Source organism: Lathyrus oleraceus, chromosome 6 (genome assembly GCF_024323335.1).
Source record: "Lathyrus oleraceus cultivar Zhongwan6 chromosome 6, CAAS_Psat_ZW6_1.0, whole genome shotgun sequence".
Classification (NCBI taxonomy): Eukaryota; Viridiplantae; Streptophyta; class Magnoliopsida; order Fabales; family Fabaceae; genus Lathyrus; species Lathyrus oleraceus.
Window position 1 is genome coordinate 31891001 of NC_066584.1, and position 16456 is coordinate 31907456.

The 16456-nt window shown below is 35.1% G+C and overlaps 1 protein-coding gene across 3 annotated transcripts; it reads right to left on the reverse strand.

The window, feature by feature from the left end:
• Positions 1-562: 562 nt before the first annotated feature.
• On the reverse strand, positions 563-6107 carry LOC127095934 (pentatricopeptide repeat-containing protein At5g24830). Of its 3 annotated transcripts, none has more exons than XM_051034571.1 (7): positions 5835-6107; positions 5484-5703; positions 4666-4827; positions 2988-4575; positions 1653-1941; positions 1165-1310; positions 563-926 (listed from the first exon to the last, which is right to left on the reverse strand). In XM_051034571.1, the coding sequence occupies exons 2-4, from the start codon at positions 5651-5653 to the stop codon at positions 3138-3140; spliced, it is 1770 nt and encodes a 589-aa protein (XP_050890528.1). In that variant the 5' UTR covers positions 5654-5703; positions 5835-6107; the 3' UTR covers positions 563-926; positions 1165-1310; positions 1653-1941; positions 2988-3137. The 3 variants fall into 3 exon arrangements, with proteins under 3 accessions (XP_050890528.1, XP_050890529.1, XP_050890527.1); XM_051034572.1 differs by having other exon boundaries at positions 1653-1832; positions 5855-6106; XM_051034570.1 differs by having other exon boundaries at positions 5855-6106.
• Positions 6108-16456: the final 10349 nt, after the last annotated feature.

Consider the following 16456-nt stretch of genomic DNA (forward strand, 5'->3'; position numbering starts at 1 on the left):
TGAACAATGCACCACTTAGGTCGTCATAGAGTGATAGTGTAAAACGTTGCTCCAAAGCTTGAAGGAACCCTGACCAAGAGAGAATCATGTCATTATTAGGAACCCTGACCAAGAGAGAATCATGTCACTATTAAACATGCATTAATACCAGCTAAAAATCGAGCCTTCAAGGTAGAACGGCGCAATCTTAACTCGATCATTTTCTAGTGTCGTGGTAGTAAAAAAATTAGGTGATCTTGAAAATCCAACACATGATAAGACTTGGAATTTTCAATCTTATGTGGGGTTTGGATTCAAGGGAGCTCTTGCAATAGGTGTGTAATGCGCCAGAATCTGAGTGTGTAGAATTGGTTTTTAGTGAGACCAATTTAGAAATGACTTTGTCAAGTTTATTGGTGAAGACGGATTTATGGCTTTGGATGTCGGATACAGCTTCCTCGAGGCATTCAACCTGAGAGGAGCATGCTGTTATCAAAAGAGAGCAATGAAAGCACCAAATTGATTTAAGATCCTGTATTCAATGTTTCGATGTATTCGAGATCAGGATCGTATCTCCAAAAAGTAAAGAAAATAGTTTGTTATTAATGGTATGCCTTTTTCAGGTACCAAACGTACACCATATGTAGCAATATACACTTAACAGAATACTCGTACTCAGTCAATGGCAACACGACAACACAAATGTAAATAACATAATTAATAAAAGAGAACATATTCCTTCGGTGGACATAGTGGTCCCATCCCGGTGGCCTTGAAACGTTTCTTCTGGGCTTCCCGTGTGTTGGGTTGCTAGGCCCAATTGGTTCTTTGGTTGGTAATGTAAAGTTGCTATCAGCTAGAGAGTGTGGTGCAGCATAATTCATCTAAATTATACGTTCTTCACCTGAATTGTGCTGTTGAGTACCAATTATTTGCAATTCGGCTACCTAAAAGAAACCAATGGTATGCATGAGTAACAAACGAAATAAATAATAAAGTAGAGAACATAACCCACAAAAAACTGTATCCTAACTCATCGATTAATAAAAACTATAAATAGATACGCAGGCTTACAAATCCGTGCAACTGCAAACAAAAAATTTAGAACCATGCAAATTTGCAAGGGCCATTCAACATAATGCAGTTTAAAAAAACTATGTTTTCGTGCATCAGTCTTGTAATTACCTCTTAGTAACAAATATCATTTTCCTTCAATTGGCTTTTTGTTACATCCAATTGGCCAACACCTGGCAGTGGTACATATTATAGTTTACTGTCATTTCTTACATTATCTCCATGTAGTGAAGCATCATTTCTTCCAATTGCTCCTTCTAAACAATATAAAAAGGTTATGACTACTGGGATCAATGCAAATATGAATAAATTAAATATTTTCTTAGACAGAAACGAAGCATTAAGTTGAGCAAATAAGAAAATCCATAACTTCCATTCCTCATTAAGTTGAGCAAATAAGAAAAAAGATTCAACAAAATGATTGCTTTAAAATTTGAATGAGCAAATTCCATTATGTTTTACTCAATTAGGTAATACTAGCATCTATACATTCCAACGGGACTAACTGTCATTGTTGAGGTGGTGCCTGACAAATGAAGTGAAAGTTAACATAATGATGGTTTGATGTAAAGGTTTAAGTAAAAGAAAAAGAAACTTACATATTCGGGCGCATGGTTAATGCACTTCTTTCTTTTCCTCTTTTAAGGAATAAGCACACTTTGCCTGCAAAACTTGTTTCTGGATATGATTGTGCTTATGAGAGTGTCCTCTCTGCTGTTTTGCTAATGGTTGCTTCAGTGATGTTACCTCCCTACTCTGACATGCAGAGACGTGCCAACCTGACAGTATTTTGAACATTTCTTGTTTCTTGTCATATATGAATGAGAAAGGGTATTAGTCTTCACCCAAATTGTATTTTCCCTCTCATTTGCACTAAAAAGTTCTATTCTGTAAAAATAAAAATAAAAATTTATGAACATTTCATTAGAAACCATTTTATTTTCTCACACACTTTCACGAGGTCAAACATCAAATATTTCAGGGACAGACAAAACCTTTTAATTCATGAGCATATGGATATACGTTTTTGGTTGGGAAATTGCTCTGGAAGCTGAAAACGCAAAAATAATTGAACAGGTAGGTTCATCTTAACTTGTTTTACCGTGTGGCACTCATATGTGTATTTAGAGTGAAGCTTACCAAAATGTATTTATAGTTCTATATGGTTAGGTTCAGTATCAATTATAAAATAAGCCATTCATTCTAAAGGCTGATTAAAGCATTCTCATTAATAGTTTTGCCTCTTCTAAAGTGAACAACTCACTTTATAGAGTAAAGTGAGGGAGTTCAAACTATTGATGAGCAAACTAATGGTTGATATTATATACACATACATATCAAATCATGGATAGCTGAAATATCAACCATTGATTTTCTCACTTTACCAAATATTCAATATAGAAGAGTAAAATCTCTCATTAATAATAATACAAAGTAGAACATACTCCTATATACACTGCATGTACATTGTCACTATGGATCAACTTTGGAAATAAAATAAAATTGGTTGCATTTGCTCCTGGCCAAACTCCGGACTACCAAGGCCTACATTCCCATGAGACAGAAGTACAAAGTTCATACTTGGCATAAAGAATTTTCCAAAACCAAAAAGACAAGATGACAGAGGAAGGAAGATTAGAAAAGATGAAAACTAAAACTGGAAGCTTATAATACTACTAGTTTGTGTTATATATGGTTCCTTTTACTATAAGATCAATTATACGGTTGTTCAACCTTCCTAAATGCAATTTATCCAGAATCAACCAACTAGTAAATTCAACAGTGCTAAAACATAATACACAAATCTAGAAAAAAAATTCCAACCATAAATCCGCTTCCTTAAGTTTTAGGATACATATTTATCAAGTAGACTGAGACAGATGCAATCATCTCAATGAAAATAAATGATGTTCTGATAAAATATCAACACTGACCTGGAGAGTTCATTAGCCATATGTGCCACAATCTGAGAACATCTGGTATTTGAATGAAAAGTCGGAATTTTAGAAAAATAGTGACTTTCAGGGAAACATGGACTTCTTTCCCAGAACATCGAACTCAAAGTCATAAGCCTGATAGGGGCTTTAGCCACAATTACTATCCTGTTTACTTTCCAGCCAGTCTTGATAAAAGTTAAATGCCTTGATTGGTTCCCCCAATTTGCAGTACATATTAAAAAGAATCTGAACTGGAACATGATCATTCAATAAACCAGATTTCAGTATTCTAGCATAAAGCTCTTCTGCATCTTTAATGTTACCTCTAATACAAAACCCCCTAATAAATTCAGTATAAGTTATTAAATCGGGTTCACACCCCTTCTGCATCATCTCATCATATAGTTGACGAGCTAAATCGATATCTCCTATATTACAGGCACCACCTATCAACAAGTTATACGTAACCACATCAGGACGAAGACCTTTTGCAGGCATCTCTTCCTTCAGATATCGAGCATCATGGACATTTCCACTCTTCAATTGTGCAAGAATTAAAGCATTATAAGTAAATACATTGGGGAGAACACCAAAAGCCAACATCAGATCTCTTGTAAAAAAAGCATTTCTAAGATCTTCGCATCTTCCATAAAAGTCAATTATTAGGTTCCATACAATAGGCTTGGGCACCATAAAATTATTTAACATACACAAAAGCAAGTCTTTTGCTCTCACAATGTCTCCATTCAAACAAAGGCCTTGAATCATAATCCTGTATGAAATTTGATCAGGCATAATTCCCATTTTAGACATAACTCCAAGAATATAGCCAGCTTCACTAATTTTTCTTTCCTTGCAAAGAGCACCAATAAGAATATTATAAGTAAAAACATCAGGAGTGAAACCATTCTTAAGCATCTCACATGCATATCCATATGCAAGATTCCCCTGCTGATTCAGGCAGAGTCCATTGATAAGAACATTATAAGCAACAACATCTACTCTTGTACACTTTTGAATCATTTCATTCCAAAGACCAAGAGCCCAGTTAATTTCCCCATTCTTAAAGTACTTATCCATAAATATAGTTGAGGCAACTAAATCAGGTATAACTTTGCCATTATCATCATTTAGTATTTCTTCAAGCATCTTTCTAGCTTTCGTCAGAAGACCTTTCTCACACAACGCATGTACAAGAATGTTACAAGTAACCCTGTTTGGCTGAATACCAGTATTGGACATAGTTGTGAACAGATCCAAAGCTTTTTTTATACTATTTACAGCACAATAGCCATTAATTAAAGTGTTGTAAGTGGCGCAGTTGGGACGAGGACCAGATTCAGACATCTCTCTAACAAGCCAACCTGCCTTCTCCATAAGACCAAATTTGCATAGCCCATTTACAATATGGTTGTGGGTATACACGTCAGGGAGAATACCTGTTTGAGCCATTCTTCTCCGAAGCCTCAGGGCAGCTACCAATTTCCCTTCCAAGCACAAAAACCTTATGGTGGCTGCATTTTTAGCATTGTTACATTCACATGCATATCCCTGAAGACCTATCTTTACCAAAGATATATTTTCCCTGCAATATTAATGTAATAACCAAAAGTGTCATTCGGTTCAGAATCTGTAACATCTTTCTTCTGAAAATGCTGATGACATCAAAGCTAACCTCATAATCTTCAGACGCTCTAGACTAGATATTAGCATAGTATCCAACACATTGAAAACAGCATGTTGGCCTTTCTTCTCACCACCAAAACTCTTGTCATGGAGCGAACAATCTTGAGCATTTAGTTGGCATTTTCTCTCGAAACCGTCTTCACGTAAAATCCTACAACCAACCATTAAGAAGCCCAAAATCAACAACACAGCGACATGAATCAAATCTAAGGTTGAATCTTAGAAAAGGTGTGCATGGAGTCACAGTAAAATATGATAGAATTGACTACCTCACATCAAAATTAACTTTCATTCCAAAGTAAGACTAAAGGTCATAACGAAATGAATTTTACAAAATAAAGTTGATTGATCACATTTGTCAAACGATCAAACCAACGACAGACACTTACGCTCTATTTGAATAAACAACTTAATTAAACATTTATATCATAAACTCTTATCACATAAGTGCTCATGTATAAGCTATTTCTATAACAAAAAGATAAATTAAAAAAATCAAATTGCTTTAAATATATATAAACTGTTTTCATAGGCTATTGCAACGAGCTTATGGAACTGGTCTGAAAACAACTTAAAGATAATGTCATAAGCTGTTTTGATAAGCTCAACCAAATAGTCTCATAAGTGCTTATGCCACTATATAGACTCAAATAATGCAACTTACATTTAGAGTACAAAACTAGGAACATATATAACTTCAAGTTTAAACTCAATTATACCCAAATCAAGTTCATTGATGATCACAGTTTGCCATGGTTTTGGTGCAGCTTAATAAAAAAACATACATAAGTGAATTGAAGAAACTACCTGACATGTTCGACATCTCCGTCCTGGGAGCAGAAAATGTGAGCAAATCGTTGGTTGATGGACTGAATAGTCCGATTCAAATATCTTAGAAAAGTGATATGTGTCGTCATTGGCGTCGGCAACAAATGCTGTTCCCCACAAGCAACAAGTAAAATTGCACTCGTTGCCATTCACTCACCTTGCTCAATTTATTACTCTCTCATATAGAACTTGAAATCATCTGAAAATAAAATAACAATAATAACGATGACGATAACTGGTATTGTTACTATGTGATGTGATAATAACATTAGATTCGTACATTTATGGCGCATATTGAAAAGAATAGAAAATGAAGAAAGGCGAAGAAACCTATTTGATGGGATGCATACATTGATTGGAAGCGAGCAAGATGGAGTGGCGAGGATGACGATGCAGGAAGTGGATTGTGGTGATGGCTAGGGTTTGTAGTAACTAGTTTCTGCACTTTTAGGGTTTTAGATTTGATTTTGGATTGAACTTTGCTTTGCCTGAGTTTGGTTTTGTTTTCGATCGATCCCAGCAAGCGTAGCGTAGTAAGGAGAATCCGATGAGGTTTGAATCAATCTTCGGTGCGGCGTTAGTAAAGAGTGCAGGAGTGTAGTGTAACTAAAAAGGCCTTCCCGCAGTTTACTGATGTTCTCTGGGCTTTTTATTTGGGCTTTTATTTTTCAATTTTGGGATGCTATTTACACCCCTTTTATACAATCCAACTCCATATCATATATAATTAGGAAATGTTGTCCTGGTTTGATTATTTGGATCGAATAACATGGAAAACACTAGCACTATGTTTGATTAAAACAATGATGCTCATATAAACTCATAAGACGAGGAAGATAAACTTTGCTAAACATTTATCTTTGTTACAAAACTATGGTGACGTTGTGGGTGGTATGGTAGATGGTGAGAAGACGTAAGGAATGAGGTCGTATAAGAATAAAGCTTTAGAATTTGTTGAAACTTTGAAAGGAAAAAAAGCTTTAAGAGGGGATGGTTAGAGAAAAAATTAGATAAATTTTTAATTATTTTTAAAAGAGGGTTTTTATATATAATGATAAATAAATATGTATTATTGACATATTTTAAATATCTAAATTATAATAATAATATGGATTAGATTTGGAGAGGTTGTCTAATTCCACTCATACCCCCACCTTACCCTAACCCTCTCATCCCCTCATCCAACATAACTTTTTAGATTTTCTATATTATTATAAAGATTTTGTGTTATGAAGCAAAATAACTCCTCCAGAGACATCATCTATTAAATTCTTCAATTATTTCCACTTCATCTCTTATTTTTTCAAAGGCTTCACTTGCATTTCCCTCCAAAATCTCCGACAAAGTCTTAGGGAGTGATGAGGTGAAATAGAGAATGCATGTTTCCTCAAATGTTGAGGAAGATACAATAGACAATGAATATGATGAAAAAGATGGTAGATTGAAAATTGAGGATTGGATAATGGTCAACTATGAATATCGAATTTTTTATTGTGTGAATATGAAGAAAAAATAAATTATGGTCGTGAAAAAAAATGTGACTATGAAGTCATTAAGGAGTAAAATCAGATGAATTGGAGATCTGACTGAAACATCTTTAAGTGAGAATGTATGTTATTAAAATAATCTATTGAAGAAATGATTATTTTTTCTCACTTTTTCTCACGAGGATGATTAATATGACACAATTATGGATGAACCTTCATTCATCTTTGATTTTCATCGAACAACGAAGATTATTAAAAAAGTTATTGTGTGGGGTGAAATTTCAAGATTATCTATTGAGTATTATATGCTAACTCAAGTTTATTGGTCATAGAATTTGTAAAAGTGTCAAGGTGTACAACTTTCTTATACCTAGAGATGAATAAAGGTTAGCAATAAAAATCGAAATAATCTTTCTAGTATAGTAAATAAGTTTTATAAATATCATTTTTATTTGGAGCAAAACCATTGTTTATGGTTTCAATCTCGTATTACTTACTCCGCGTTGAAGACTTGTGTTATAGAGAGATTAGTTGCAAACATCAAAGATGAGGCAATTAAAAGGACTCTCTCTAATATGAATCCTTGAAAGACCCCTAATCCATATGGATTTTCTGGTAAGTCAAAAAAATATTTGTTTGATTCCTAAAATTATGCAATTGTAATTTTTGAATAATTTTCTCCAATTATATCTATGTTATAATACTTACAATATTGTTAATAAGGGGGTTGTCGGAAGGTTAAAAGATCGCTTATGCATTATTGTATCTCGTTGTTAAATCGACTTTGTTCCAAAAACACATATTCACAAGAACATTATAATAGCGCGAGAGATGGCTCCCAATATGCATAAAGTGAAAGGAATAAATGGATATTTCGCTATTAAGGTTTATGTATCCAATATTGTGACAAATTAAACTCATAATTTATTCTAAGAGTTTTCACGAAGATTAATTTGACAAAGAAAATAACTAGTGCCATTATGCATTCACTGGCAATGTGGAAACCCATTTTAAAAGGAACATAGCGATAACTAAATATTTGTCCAATGTTAAAAGACCTTTCCGCAAAATTACCAATGTTCTTTAGGCCTTTTATTTGGACTTTTGTTTTTCAATTTCGGGATATTATTTACACCTCTTTTATATAATGGAAATGTTTTTTCCATTCTTATGGATGCTCCCGCACCATCGTGAAAAGTCATAAATGATTCTAGCGTCTGAAGATGCATCTCTTGATGCATCTTTTCCACACACACCTCTATTGGAATTGTAGTGAAACTCATATTTTGTTAAAAATAGGTTGGGAAATGCATTTCTATACGTAAAGAGTTAAATTTGGAGATGCGTCTTTGTAACGTACCCTAATTCAATATTCAGTGAGTTTTTTGTCCTAACTCAAAACCATAATTCCACGGTCTCCATATAGACTCATTGTAGCATATTTTCACGAACAATACACTCTTGTTTATTCGTAAATTGTTCACGAACATCTACCTCAACAATGACTGTTCAAGCACCCAGTTTAACTTCATCATTGACTTCATCCAATTTAGTATCATGTTTCACGTCAACCGGTTTAACATCCACACTCACAATAGCTTTGAGAAACACAATCAGGTGCACCGTATCTAATGACACCAAAAATAGAAGAACAAAAAAACTTTAAAACTCAAAGTATCATGCAAATCCGGATATGCATCTCCTGACCACACCAAAATTTATTCAAAGATACATATCCGGACTCAACGTTATTTTTTCAGTTTAAATATCAGATTAATGCAAAAAATGATGGATGAAATGAATGAACTTTACCTACAACTTCAACTTCTTTTGTTCTCTTTGATTTGATGAAATAAAAAAATTGATGCTTTGGTATTGAAAACTTGATTATGAATGAGATAAATTTTGTAAGGGTTTTGAAAATTGAGGATATTTTTTAGCATGAAGAAGAAGATCATGCAATGTGGTGTTTTATCCAATTTCCCGCTTGACATTTCTGGATATGCATCTCAAGAAATATCACCGAGTTGTTTATTTAATTGGCTCATTAAATATAAAACATCTCAATTGAGTACAAGGGGTATTTTGGAGTTGCATTTTCAAATAAACTCAAATAATATACGAAGATGCATCTCTAAACTTTTTTTTCAATTTAGGGTATGTCGCGGCGGGAAAAATCACATAGTCGCCATCATATTTTATCCATTCCTACGGAATAGGGGAAATAATGATAAAACCCTAAAGGAAAGGATAAGATGGTTATCACAACCTAATATGGATTCCGAAGTCAGTTAAGTGAGGAAAATGTCTTAGGCACCTCGCACATCCGTTGTACTTAACAAGAACCTTCTCTAGTCTAGGGTTTAAGTTTGTTAAAGGTATGTTTGCATCTATCGTCCATACTTGCTTCTTATTTACTTAGGAAAAAAGTAACTACAAAGGAATAAAATGGAAGAATAGTTAGTTTTAAATTAGGGGACTCACATTGGTTTCGCAACTTTGTGCCTACGTATTTCTCATCAAGCAATGAGGGAACCAGAGTCATTGTAGTTCGCAGTTTTGTTAGTTTGTTGATTTTAGTATGTGAAAATCATCTATCTTGGTTTAGAATTATATGCACGGGGTAAAATAAGTTGATTTGTCGCTCGGGGCGAAAAGATTAATTTAATGAGTTGAGTTGATTTTATGGTGTTTCGATCTTAAGTAATCGATCGATGCAACAAGCACTAATCAATTCATCACTTAAAGATATAGTGGATGTGTATCCACTTTATTTGTAAATAAATTGAGAATTAATTTGATTTACAATATAATTTAATTTTTGTATATGACATGGAAAGTTATTTATACAAAAAAAAATTATTTGTTGAAATTTTGGATTTAAAGAAAAAATAAATGTAAAAGTTTAAGTAGTCCATTTTTTTTTATGAAATTAAGTCTAAATAGATAGTTTTTAATGCTTTTCATTGTTTTTGTATATTTTTATAATTGAACTAACAAATTGATAAATTAGTTAAATTGATTAAATTAAATATTATACTAGCAACTAAATTTAAGACCAAGTTAAAAAGACGGCTTATATTAACTAAATAATTAAATCAATTAATAAAATTAAAACCATAATTAAAACTAGGGGTATATTATTTAATATTTATTTATTAAAACAAAAAACAAAATAAGTAAATCAATAAATAATAAGAAAAAAAGTTTGTTTAAAGGTAAGTTAAATTCAACTTCAAAAATATGGAATAAAGAAAAAAAATACTTAAACCTAGAAAAGAAAATACTATTGGCCCAAAAAAAAATAATAAGTAAATTTAAAGACCAATTAAATATCATTATTATTATTGTAAAAAAAAATAGAAGAAATAAACTAACCCTAATAGTTTTAGAAATGTCACGCACAATAAAATATTAAATTGGGGGCTACGGTATATTAAAAACAATGTTTTAAGAAATTTTAGAAAAATTATAATCACTAATATTAATAGTAATAATAGAGTTGAAAGTCAAAAGTTTAAGGGATACTATCGTAAAAGAGATAGATTACAAATTATAGGTAGTTATCCGTGACTTTGTTTACAAACTTTCACTCATGTTAGTAAAATAATTAATTTCATTCATGATACTTGTTTTTAAAAAATGGTTATTTTGTTTGATGATATTAGTTTTTAAAAAAGATTTATGATATTAGTTTAAAAAAAAATTATGATATTAGTTTTAAAAAAGGATTTATGATATTAGTTAAAAAAAGATTTATGATATTAGTTTTAATAAAGATTTATGGTATTAGTTTTAAAAAAGATTTATGATATTTGTTTTGATATTAGTTAAAAAAAAAGATTTATGATATTTATAATATTATGGTTTCTACTAGTTACTAGTTACTATGCACAAAGAGAAATTTATGTGAGTTTTATAGTTTTATTTACAGGATATTACGAGTAGCATACAACACAACTAGGGGTGGCAAACGGGCATGCCCGTCCCGTTTAGGCCCACCCCGCAAAAGCCCGCAAAAAAACGGGGCGGGGCGGTCATAATTGAGGATGTGGGCCTAAAACTTAGATCCGCCCCGCAAAAACGTGAGGGCGGGCGGGGAAAGCCCGCGGGCACTGCACTCTTTAAGCCTAAAAATACAAAAATTTATGTAAATATACATGTCCGCAAAAGCCCGCGAAAAAAACGGGGCGGGGCGGGGCAGACACATTTGAGGGTGAGGGCCTAAATCCTTGGCCCGCCCCGCACAAAAGTGCGGGCAAAACAGGCATGCCCCGCGGGCCGAGCCCGTTTTGCCACCCCTAAACGCAACAACATATCAAGAAAAAAAGGTAAAGAGATTATCAATCCTAAAGTTATCGGGGGAAGAACTCCACGGGAAGACTTCGTTATCTTTCTCTCATTTTCTCTGTTCTTTCTCCTTATTATTTTGTATGAATTGTTTTTTACTTATCTTCTTGTTTTCCTTTGGTGTGAGGGACTACTTATTGGAACTTTGTTGGAGGGATGGCTGAAGCTTAGATTAGGGTTAGTTGTTGTTCTTCTTCGATGTGAAGAACAACAATTTTAGGATACTGAATTTCTGAAACCGTAGATGAATTTCATTAAAATTTTAGGTCTCATTTATAGTGTAAGCATTAGGTCAAGAATTGGATTTAATTTGTTATATTAGAAATTTTGTATCTGATTTTATTTGATTTGATATGATTTAATTTTCACTTCACTATCAAATCAGTCATCTCATTCATTTGAGATAGAATGCAACTAAAACCCATGTAATGGTAAATGTCTGGACAAAATTGGGGTATGACAACTACCCTTATTTAATTGCTCTTTGACTCGAGAGTGCGAAGGACGAAGTTTTTGCATGTTCATGGTGGAGGATAATTAAATACAGGAATACCCCGATGTTGTCTCTTAAGAGGAACATGGTGGTGAAATAATTTATATGAAGGACTAACTTCGTTGGGGATATGTGGGCAGACACCCATCCCCAGATTAATGTTGTATCTTTGAATCTTGATTTTATCCTAACGATCCCTGGGTAGGACTTGGAATGAATTGGGTCCTCCGCTTGGATGTAGCGAGGACGCCAAAGAGAACAGGATGAACAAGTGTCAAGAGAATGAAATGTTATTGACGAGGCCATAGATGATTCAAGTGTTTCGGACGGACTAGAGGCCGGAGAAACGATTCTGGACGAGGCCAAGTCTAATCGAAGCGTTCCAGATGGACCAGAGGTAATGGAATGATTTTGGACGAAGCCAAATATAATGGAAAAAATTCATGATGGACCAGATAATGGAGAAGTTTTCGAACGGGCTAGATATAATGGAAGAATTTCTAGACTGGCTAGATATAATGGATGAATTTTCGGATGGACCAGATAATGGGGAAGTTCCTAGATGGACCAGAGATACGTGAATGTTCTGGATGATGTCAGGGATGATTGAAGTGTTCAAAATACACGTCTTCAACCAATGAGTTTATGGAAGTAAAAGACCATCTTCAACCGATGGATTAATTTAGATCCACTTTAAAGTAATTTTGACCAATGGGTGAATGAAAAATTATCTTCAACCGATGGGTTGATTAACTTTGACCGATGGGTCAATAAAAAATTGTTTTCAACCGATGGGTTTATGAACTTTGACTGATGGGTCAACAAAAAAATTCTTTCAACTACTGGGTTGACGAACTTTGACTGATGGGTCAATAAAAATTGCTTTCAACTGATGGATTGATGAACTTGGACCAATGGGTTAACAAAAAATTGCTTTCAACCATTGGGTTGATTAACTTCGACTGATGTGTCAATAAAAACTATTTTCAACCGATGGGTTGATGAACTTTGAGTGATGCGTCAATAAAAATGCTTTCAACGAATGGGTTGATGAAATTTGACCGATGGGTCAATACAAACTGCTTTCAACTGATGGGTTGATGAACTTTGATCGTTGGGTTAATAAAAACTGTTTTCAATCGATGGGTTGATAAAGGTCCACAAGGAATGAATATTTGAAATGGTTATAGACGAGGCTCAAACCAACACGGGGATCCGAATCTTAGTTAAAAATGAGAGGCGGCCAACTCAGGGTTGGAGTAAGAATGACCAATATGGATATTGGAATAAACCGACTGTTACTAATGCGAGGATTATGATGCAGATAGCTGATTTGTTGGGGATACGTAAGGTTGCTTGTGATCGAGTTATCATGGGTTTTCATAATGATCCTATGCTAATGAAGGTTCTAGAAGAAATCCTCCATGGAGAGATTGTTAAGGAGCACATTATAAACGAGACTTTGAGAGAAAGTCCATTGGGGAAATTTTAGTGAGCCTACTTATTGAAATAAGCTTACTTAGGGATTGTAACCAATTTAGTTGGGGAATGTCTGTAAGATAGACTTATTGGGATGAATAGTAAGAAAGATAAGCCTAGTCAGATAGTTGTCACCAGCTTAGTTAGGGATTGGTTCAGACTTTTTATGAGGAGTCTTGAGTCTTTAGCCTATGTGTCATACCCCAAAATTTGCCCGTTAAGTGTTCAGGACATTTTTCAAGACATTCTAATCCATTTTCAAGACATTAATGTTAAAGGAACAGGGGTCCAGCGCACAGGTTACCAAATCCAGAAGATAACCTAAATTGGCATGCTCGCTAGGCGAGCAAACCCTTCGCTAGGCGAATCCTTCGCTACCTCACTCGCCTAACGAGCTCACGAATACCAAAAAGTTTTGGGCTTGATTCTGAGCCCACCAAGACACAATTATTATAAATACCAGAACTTCATACACAGAAGGAGAGACAGACAGAGATAGAAGGAGGACAGAGAGGGAACAAGCAAACCCTAATAGAGGCAACCGGAAAAACCCTGAAGGCTAACGAAGAGAATTCAGAGTAACCCCCGGATACCCCGAAGGAAACCCATCTGCACAAAGGTTACCTCCGCCCAACTCAATCTGGTACAAACCATAAGAGTAATCTGCAAGTTCAACGGTGCAATTGCAATTGCAAACAGGTTTGCCACACCCCCACTAATTTTATGCTCCTAATTTGATATCTGCAAAGACATGAGGCATTATGATTGAATTTCTCATTAGGTTTTGCATATGGTTTTAAGTATGCATGAATGTGTAACACAATATCTTGAATGTTTAACCATGTAATTTCTGTAATGGATGCCATAGGGTTTAGGGTTCCTGAAATCGCACTGTTATCAAAGAAGAACCCAAAACCCGCAGTCGTTCGCCAGCACTTCGCTGAGCGAACATGTAGCGAGGGTTCGCCAAGCCTTCGCTAGGCGAGGCAGTAGCGAACATGACAGTATTTGTTTTTTTCATTTTCATTCTAATATGTTTTGTACTGGATTGACATGTTTTCTATTGCATCTACACGCTGTTTGCCTGACACTATTATTGCTGTGATTCTTTTGTTTGGTGCAACTCTTGGTTGCACCCTAGCTTGGTGTTCTAACCCGTTTGTTGAATTTTTGTGAGGGTTCACATACTCCTGAAGAGACAGTTCGCTAGGTATTCCACTTTATTTGTGGGATACCCTTGGGAAAATTCATTTTAATTACTTGACTGGTTACATTGCCTTCGAACATATGATCTGTTGCCTCTCTCTGGGCCCTCTCTTTGTTGCCTTACGATATTACGGCCATGTCCCGCGAATGCAAGGATACCCTTAGCAAAGACCCTTCGGTTAAATCATCATAGTCCCTCGAATGTTGCCTTCGAATACATGACTTTGTCCCTCGATGACCCTTCGTGGTAGCCTACGGTTAAATGATGATCGTCCCTTTGAATGCTAAGGTATCCTTACAAATGTTGCCTTCAATGACCAATCGACGACCCTACGATGTCCCTTTACATCCAAAGGATAAGACTACTTACTTCTCAATAGTAAGGACAGTTTTACCCTCATAAGGATAGGAAATACCTATAAAGACCCTGGTGAAGTATAACTCTTAAATGCTTGCTCGCAGCTTAAAATACTTTTCACACCTCCCACTTTTCAAAACATCTTTTAGAAAATCACCACTTGGTGTACATTCGCACCAGAATCATCGCCGAGTTATATTTTTCTAAACATCTTTCAAAATCAAACGAGATAAACACTTTGTATACATTCGTACAAGAATCATTATAAAGTTAAACTCTTCATTCAAATATTTTCTAAACACACCACAATTCTCAAACACTTTCTCGAACAAGGAAAACATAAGTGAGCTAAGCAATTAAGAGCCCATGGATAACCATGGATACAAAGGGTGCTAACACCTTCCCTTTGTATAATGTACCTCCCGAACTCAAAATCTATAATCAAGGTCTTTCCTGTTCTTTTCCGCCTTTCCTTATTGGATAAAAGAAAAGTCGGTGGTGACTCTTGCTATCCGCGACATTTGCTTTCCAAAGCAAAAACACAAAAGTCAGTTCACCGTATAACAGAACTGGCGACTCTGCTGGGGAACTTAAAAAGAGAGGTTGCCTTAAAAAATAAGGTAATTTATGTTTTCGGATTGGTCCTTCGTCTGATTTACTTTTAAGGGATTGTTTGGGTATTCTATGCTTGAGTGAAAGATCCTACACCCGGATCTAGTGTACCTTAGGTAAGTAGCAAGAGATCATCGCGACTGTCCGGCGTATACTGGAATGGTTAAAATGATGGCTACGGTTAATGTGACACTTTAGATGTCCTGATGTTCCTCATGTTTACTTGAGGAAAAATTTGGCGTCTGCGTGGTGTCATCAAAGCATTAACCAGACCTTTAGAACCCTAATTGACTCATCCTAGCCATTAGAAAGTAGTGAGATAACTGACTTCGGTTCCGACTGGGGTTGGTTGATACTCGATACTACACTCTTTGAGATTGGACTTTAGGGAAATTTTGGTCAACCGCTTGGTGTTGCACTGAAGTGGACTTAAGGAAAGGTCGATGATTTGAGATCCTTTTAGAACCCGGTTACTATTCTAGGACAGGTGGAACCAACCAAACTTTAGTGGGGAGGGTACTTACCTATGGAACTCATGCAAGCCTTAAAACCTAGGAATGATTACGGCGTGACTTGTTTGTGTTTATTCCTTACTTAACATCATAACATCATAACATCATAACATCATGACATCATGACATTGTACTAACCATTTCAAGGACTTAGGGATTTAACTTTGCCCTGTTAAATAGGCTATGGCTTCCAGGAAGACCATCCGGATCAATCTTGTAGCGATCTCTCCGCAACTCAAGAATTTAGTGTCAGAGCTTCCCGATCATGCTCAGTTCATCAAGAAACATGGTTCTCTCCTCAATTTAGTTACCACCGGTTTCAAAGAGGATATGATGAGAGTTCTATTCCAGTTCTTCGATCCTAAACATCATTGCTTCACCTTCCCAGATTATCAGTTGGTACCCACATTAGAAGAATTCTCCAGGCTGCTTGGGATACCTATCCTTGATCAAAC

Bases quoted from the DNA above. Each gene is read 5' to 3' on its own strand.
- LOC127095934 (XM_051034571.1), bottom strand. From the start codon at position 5,653: ATGGCAACGAGTGCAATTTTACTTGTTGCTTGTGGGGAACAGCATTTG. The intron at 4,828-5,483 runs GTAGTTTCTTCA...GGTTGGTTGTAG, and splicing joins GGAGATGTCGAACATGTCAG to GATTTTACGTGAAGACGGTT. The intron at 4,576-4,665 runs GTTAGCTTTGAT...TTAATATTGCAG, and splicing joins GAGCGTCTGAAGATTATGAG to GGAAAATATATCTTTGGTAA.